The 7,631-nt window shown below is 39.7% G+C and overlaps 1 protein-coding gene across 1 annotated transcript; it reads left to right on the top strand.

Moving 5' to 3' along the window:
* The first annotated feature begins 3,149 nt into the window (after window positions 1–3,149).
* Window positions 3,150–4,165, top strand: LOC145049607 (zinc finger BED domain-containing protein RICESLEEPER 2-like). The gene is made up of 2 exons (XM_078997991.1): window positions 3,150–3,959; window positions 4,070–4,165. Exons 1-2 carry the CDS (start codon window positions 3,150–3,152, stop codon window positions 4,163–4,165), a joined length of 906 nt encoding a protein of 301 aa, XP_078854117.1.
* Window positions 4,166–7,631: the final 3,466 nt, after the last annotated feature.

Here is a 7,631-nt window from a genome sequence, read left to right as displayed (position 1 = left end):
CTTACAATTTCAGTTTATTATTTTAGGTGTTTCATATGATTGTGGTGAGGCGAAGGCGTGACCGTACACATCTTTGGTTTTCTGACTTTTTGGATCTTGGGGGAATATGATTTTAAATAATGTTTGGAAACAATGGTTTTGTAAAAACTTCTTTTAGTAAATGGGTTGTTTTGAAAAGTTCAAAATTTCTTTTGATTTTCATGGATGTTAAAAACTTCTTTTAGTAGCCTCATTGAGTTTTCTTGGAGGGTTGGTATATATGATCACCAAGAGGCAATGACTTCCGAGTTTGGCATGGTCTTGAGCGAGGCAGCTAGAGGGTATGCGGATGGTATCACTGGGTTTGATTTCTGGCATAATATTGCCTCCGGGATATTCAATTCCGGAGTGTCCCCCGAGAGCAGCATTCGGTCCCCTATCCACCAAGTACTCCACCGATTTATCACTTTCTTCATCAACCACAGGAGGCATGGGGAAAAATTGACAAAGCATAATCCGTTCTTCCTATGGTGTATATTACAGCCGGGAGTGTGTTGCAACATTCCCTACTTTTTGGCACGCTTTCTGGCTGACTCTGCTACCAGTTCTCGCCCCGGGAGCCCTATTTGTGGAGGGCAATTCATTACCTGTTTGGCCCAATCATATGGGTTACTTGTTCCCGGTATCACTCGTTCCATGACTTGCATGGATGGACACGAGTTTAGTATGGGTTATTTGGAGACCATGCGGGTGGTCAAAAATTTTGGATCTCGCTGGGGTATTTTGGGGTCGGATGATGAGGATGGTGGTGAGCAGCAGGGTGATCAACCCGAGCAGCAGCCACAACCAAGGCCGAGGAGAAGGAATGTGAGAGGATGAGGGGAACGAGGACAGTCGGTGCACCAGCAAGCACCCATTGGAGGACCTAGTTTTAGGGGTGATATGACTTGCTATTTTGATCAACTTTCCTTGAGCATGAATTGGATCGGGGGCACTATGGAGAATATGGTCCGGCACTTCAATGTTGAGAAGCCTCCTCATTTAGGGCATCATTACCCAATTTGCCCTAGAATGAGTGAGTATTGAGGCCAAGGGGGAGATGGGGCAGGCACAAGTGGAGCTCGTGAGGACAAGGAAGATGATTGATCGCTTGTTTAGCTTTTGTTTAGTTTTTAGTTTATTTGGTTTTATTTTGTTGGTTTGAGAATTTGTATGGATTGTTAAACACTTTTTGGATTATTATGTTACTTTTATTTTCTTTTGGTTGTTTGAACTACAGCTTGCTAAGGAGTCTTGGGAAGGGAGTAAAGTCGAGTCAATAGTCGTTAGAGTCTAAGAGGTTAAGAGTCAAGACCCACAATTGAAACTAAGTGTGTGGTGAGTCGAGAGAGAGGATGAAATTAGCAAGGAGTCGTAGAAATTATGTATTCAGAAGTGTCTTTATCAATTTAGATATTGGAATGGGATAGCCCTGTCGAAAATACCCATTACCCGAATTACCCGCTCGATTTTTTCGGGTATCGGGTAATTCGGGTATCGTGTTAATTTTTTCGGGTAATTGGGTAACCCGATTTTTTTTAAGGTCGGGTAAAGGGTAAGTGTATTGGGTTTCGGGTATACCCGAATTACCCGAAATATATATAACAAATAATGGCCCAATATGGCAATATCCCTTTTATCCGTCTCAATTCCCAAATCACAACCCAATACATCAAAAAAACCCTTGTCTGCCTCTTCGTTCGTCACCGTCGAATCCTCCTCGCCGGTCATCAGGTGGTCATCGGCTGGCCGCCGCCTCGCCGGTCATCAGGTGGTCATCGGCTGGCCGCCGCCTCGCCGGTAATCAGGTCTTCATCGGCTCGTCGTAGCATCACTTCAGCTCGTCACCACTCCAAGAAAAAATCACGGATTTGAACTTCAAACTCAAATGTAAGTAATAACAACCGATTGATTCTCTTTTTGACATAGAAAATTAGCAAACTAGTGCAACTTTGAATGAAGCTCTTGTCGATTTAAAGAAAAAGCAAAGCAAAAGCATTGCTTTTATTTTACAGTTTACAATTTGTTGGGATTCATCTTGAATCTTGATTATGCTTGGCATGGCGATACCCAAATTGAGATATAGAAAATATTCCCGCTCGATTTGTTTTAGCTTTCATTCGGTTATATTTGTTTTCCAAATCTGATGATACTCTTTTGAACTTTGCGTTGCGTTGGGTGATGAAAAAGGTTTAAATTTATTTTGTGGACATATTGATAAGTTAGAAGAAAACATATCCACCAATGGTGTAATTTACCCAACTTGTGGGAAATTTAAGAAAGCACTATAAAAGAGGGCATATATCTATGGTCCTGTGTTTGACAGTTGCTCTTAACAACATGTCTAGATACATAATTTGAAAAGAGAAGATAAAAGTAAATATGATCATCATTGCTCTCAAAATTTTAACAAAATAATATATAAAATGATCTTGTTTTTGGTTAATAAACTATGTAAATATTGAGAAATGAAGTTTGTGCACTAGTTAGGCCCTTATGTCATTCATGCATGAACTATTGTATGCTTAATGTCGATCAGGTGGGCTTGCTGGTAAAGTGGTAAGTATAACCCTTTTGCAGAAAAGAAAACAATTTTTTGAGTTGCATATAGAAGAAAAATTGTCGTTAATTTAGAAAAAAAATAATGAAATCTTTGACAAGTAATTATTAGGGTATTTTTGGAGGATAAATGAATAGTACTTTGAGTGGAAATGTGGGGAAAGAAAGAAACGACAATTCTGCCCACCCAAGACCCATACCCATATGGGCAACAGTTGCATGGTCTCCCCACCACAACAATAATAACCCTTGCCATTTCTAATTCTAGGGACAATTCATCGTTTTCATTGAAATATTTTGCTGTTTTTTATGTTTTTTTTCCTGTTTCTTAACAGTTTTTTTTCCTTATTTTAGATGTCAAAAACGGATGACTATTGTTAATCAACCATTGTTTAAAGTTCCATGTAGAAGTACAAGCACAACGGATGTCTACCAATTGTTTGTAGAGGAAAAAGAAAAATTCGTGACTTTATTAAAAAAAATGTTGGTAGAATATGTTTGACCACCGATACGTGGACTTCTAAACAACAATCATGTTATATGTGTCTGACCGCTCACTTTATTGAAAACGAATGGAAATTAAAAAAAAAGTGTTGTGTTTTTCTTCTCAAGAGAGTCACCGTGGGGTTGATATTGGGAAAATGGTTGAGAAATGTTTAACGGAGTGGGAAATAGAAAACGTTTTCACAATTTCTGTTGACAATGCAAGTGCGAATGATGTGTCAATTGCCTTCTTGAAAAAAAGTTTTCAAACCTCCAACAAGTGTCTTCTAAATGGGAAATGGATGCACATTCGATGTATTGCCCACATTTTAAATTTAGTGGTGCAAGATGGCATAAAAAAAGTTGATAAGGCGGTGGAGATAGTTCGATGGGCGGTTAAATGGATTAGGCAATCGCCTTCTAGAATTCATAAGTTTACCGAGTTTGCTAAGGTTGTTAATCCCGGTATAACAAAACACTTGAAGAGAGATGTGCCAACAAGATGGAACTCTACTTACCATATGTTGGAAATTGCCCAAGCTTACAAAAAAACTTTTGAGAGATATGATCTTGAGGCATTTGATTTTCAGTACAAAATTGAGAAGGCGGGTTTGTCGATACCTTCATCAAGCGATTGGGAAAGGGTTAGGAATGTATGTCATTTTTTAAAACCTTTTCATGATGTTACTTTGAGGATTTTCGGGACACTTTATGTGACATCAAACACATGCATTGAAGATATATATTCCATTCGTACGCTCTTGGATGATGCTATTTCCGATTCTAGTCTTTGTGATATTGCATTGGCCATGAAAATAAAGTTTGATAAGTATTTTGGCGACATAGAAAAAATGAATTTATTGCTCTACTTTGCTTTGATCCTTGATCCGAGGAACAAAGTAAAGTATTTGGTTATACTACTTGAGGATCGTTATGGAGAAAAGGGGGTGGAGGCCAAAAAGAAATATATCATGGATTCTATGTATGAATTATATAATGATTATATTAGAATTCATTCTCCAAGTTCTACTTCAAGTACTGCCGAGTCTACCACTTCATCATCGATACTAGGGAAACGCCAAAACCCGGATTTTATGGCACCTAATCCCCCATTAAGAAATAAACTAAGAGAAAAAATGAAGACGAACATAGTTGAATCAATTGGGGAGTTAGAAAAGTATTTGCAAGAAAGTGTTGAAGACAACTCAGAAATGTTTAGTATTCTAGATTGGTGGAAAATGAATAGTCCAAGATTCCCGGTTCTATCATTGATGGCTAGAGATGTGTTTGCTATTCCCGTCTCAACCGTGGCTTCGGAATCCGTTTTTAACACTAGTGGGACTCCCACTGTGGGAGGGTGTTGGATCCGTTTAGGAGTTCTTTGACTCCTAAGATTGTTGAAAGTTTAATTTGTACACAAGACTGGATTCGGGGTAGCATAAGTGACACAATTGATTATGAAAAAGATTGGGAAGAAAATCAACAAATTGACAAAGGTAATTGTTTATCGTTCATTATTTTAATTATTGTAAATTTAATATATTTTCCTTTTAATAATAACATTATTTGACCTTTTTATATAGAATTGAGCAAGATGAAGTAGTGAATGTGCAAGAAGAACGAGTAGGTGCAAGAAGACGAGTATATTTATGAATGTCTTTTGGAACTTGAATGTTATTATTTTCGTAATATGTAATGGATTTCTATGTTTTCTAGATTTACGATGTGAATTTTTTTGGTAAACGCAAAATATATGCATATACATTGATATCAAGTAATTTAAAATGATTGACTTTGGTTGTTATTATTTCTTTTAAGTATTTGTTTTTTAACATCTTATTAGATTTGATTAAATCGTTAAACAAATACTTGATATCTCAAATACTATTGAGTAAAAAATCTCAATATTCAAAATTTGAGCACGAAATACTTATTTCATTAAATTTATTTTTAGGTCCCATTAAAAAAAATCGGGTAATACCCGAATTACCCTTACCCGACCCACTACCCGAATTACTCAAACCCGAATTACCCGAATTTAGTTTGGGTAGGGTAACGGGAAATTTTTTTAACATGAATTGTCCGAATTACCCGACCCGAATTAACCGAAACCCGAAAAATTTACCCGATTGACACCGCTAGAATGGGATGCCAAAAGTAATAAGAAGAATGGGCAGTTTCATTTTTCAGTCGCCCAGTTTTCATGACGTGAGCATATACTATTCACTTCGTGAGTTAGGTTATTATAGATTTCAGAATCCGCATTCCTGTGACTTCACATCGTGAGCCTATCTTACTCACGTCGTGAGTTTTCTATTTTCACTATATTTAGAGTTTTTATGACGAGCATTCTGGCCATTTCCTCTACTATACAATGTGGCGTATGTTTTCCCACATTATTCTATACGTTTTGAAGACTTGCACCATTCTTATGGGAGATTGAAGTTTCGATTCATTGCTTATTCGCTTGTTGGCTCACTTATATCTTTCGCGAGTTCAAGTCCAAGTTCCTATTTAGATGAAGTTCCATATTCAAGATACACATGTCAACCACACGTTTGGAGTTCGATCTTGCCACCACTATCCCAGGGGAGTCCGTTCCTTTTTCTCCCTTTTATTGCTTTTAATTTATTTTATGCATACAATGAGGACATTATATGTAATAAGTGTAGGGTAAGGGGTAGAAAAAGTAAAAAGTAAATTGCTAGAAATTCTAGGAAAATTGAAAATTTTCATAGGTTTGAAATAATAATCTGATCTAGTAATAATAATTTAAACTCTAGTTGCTAGTGTTGCATTGGGATGATCTGATGAGAGCTCAAATGTTTAGTTGAGCCAATATGCGTTATAGTGCATTTGTGGCCTCCTTTATTCTAGTGAAATCATGGGACAAAAACACAACCTTGCTTAGTTTGAGGGATGCAATATGTTTAGCAGCCTGTACCTGAAATGTATCCAGGAAAGCTGTAACATCCCGAGTTCAAGAGTGCAAGTTCAGGGTTCAAAGTGTAAATGTGAAAGGGCAACTCGGCGAGTCCATGGGTGGACTCGGCGAGTAGGGTCGTGATTCTGGTCGCGTGTGAAGTGGCCAACGCGGCGAGTCGGCGGCTGGACTCAGCGAGTTGGTGTTGTGTGGAGAAAACCCTAATCCCGAGGGTTGAGCCCTATATAAAGGACATGATATCCTCCCCCCAGCCTCTTTGCCTTCCCTTTAAGTTCCAGAAGCCCTAGATTCGTGTGAGCTTTCCTTGTGAGAGATTGGAGCCTTTGAGGAGGGAACCTTGGAAAGAAATCGAAGAGCAAGAAGGTTGGAGCAAGGGGCTTTGCAGAGATTTAGCTTATTCATCAGTTGGAGCTTTCATTTGAGGTAATAATCTGCTGTTTGAGCTTTTGTGCATCTAGATTCATCATTTTGGGAAGAATAGCTTGTGATATTTTGAGTTTGGAGGTTAGATATGAGGTTGATACCTTAGATCTGGAATGGAGAAGGACTAGAGTGCATTAAAGTCCCTGTTCTTGAGTGATTGGTGAAGCCACTTTGTCCCAAACCCTAGCCCAAGAGTGTATTATGCTTAGATCTCTTTGGATTCACGTAAAGTTTGCCACTTTATGTGATGGATGGGTTGTAGAAGGGTAAATCTATGGTTTGGATCATCTGCATGGCCTGGAAAGCTTCTGTATGGATTAAGATCTAGAGGTACTCGGCGAGTTACTTGAAGATGGGCAGGAACTCGGCGAGTTGGAAGAACAACTTGGCGAGTTGGTTGAAGATAGCCTTGGACTCGACGAGTCTGTTCTTGGACTCGGCGAGTCTGGTCGTGAGGTCCTAACCTTCTTCTGGTTGAGCCGTGAATCGGTGAGTCAAGGGAGGACTCGGTGAGTTGACTGCAAGGGGACTCAGAGTTTTGGGACTCAGCGAGTCTCGGGGTGACTCGGCGAGTAGAGTCAGTCAGGAGGTTGACTTTGACCAAGGGTTGACCAGTTGACTTCCAGGGGCATTTTGGTAATTGTTGGCATTTGTTTTGAGTTCAGTGTTGGTGTTGGCTAGTGGTGGAGATCGTGTTAGTGGTCGGAGCAGCTCGGTCTTATCTTTCAGTCGGCAGTTGCGAGGTGAGTTATCCTCACTATATCGACAGGGTCTACGGCACCAAGGCCGGCCCTTTATCGGATGGAAATCCGGGTAGTTATTTGTTATGTTATTGCTTTGCTATGTTGCATCCTGGTAGTTAGGATGGTATGTGATAGAGACCTGGTTAGGGTCGGTATCCTGGATTATAGGATAATGCTATGCTAGTGACCGGTTACGTTGGTATCCTGGTAGGGATGGGCTATGTATGTGATCTGCTAGATTGATTGATTAATTGTGAATTGCTATATGATTATATGTTTATGTGCACATGGTTGGTTAACTGAGGTTGGGTTGAGGTGGGTCCTGCTTTGTGTTGTAGGCCAACATACCCAGGGCGGACCGAATATTCCGAAGGCCCAGCCAGCGGTTCGGATAGGCTGTAGGCCCCACGAGGGCGGACCAGACGTGCCGAGGCTCGGAGAGTGGACCAGGCCGACTGAAG

The sequence above is a fragment of the Lactuca serriola genome, chromosome 5, assembly GCF_051521515.1.
Source record: "Lactuca serriola cultivar US96UC23 chromosome 5, Lser_US96UC23_V15, whole genome shotgun sequence".
Taxonomy (NCBI): domain Eukaryota; kingdom Viridiplantae; phylum Streptophyta; class Magnoliopsida; order Asterales; family Asteraceae; genus Lactuca; species Lactuca serriola.
The sequence above is the reverse complement of the archived record's forward strand: the minus strand, read 5'-3'. Positions and strand labels throughout refer to the sequence as shown.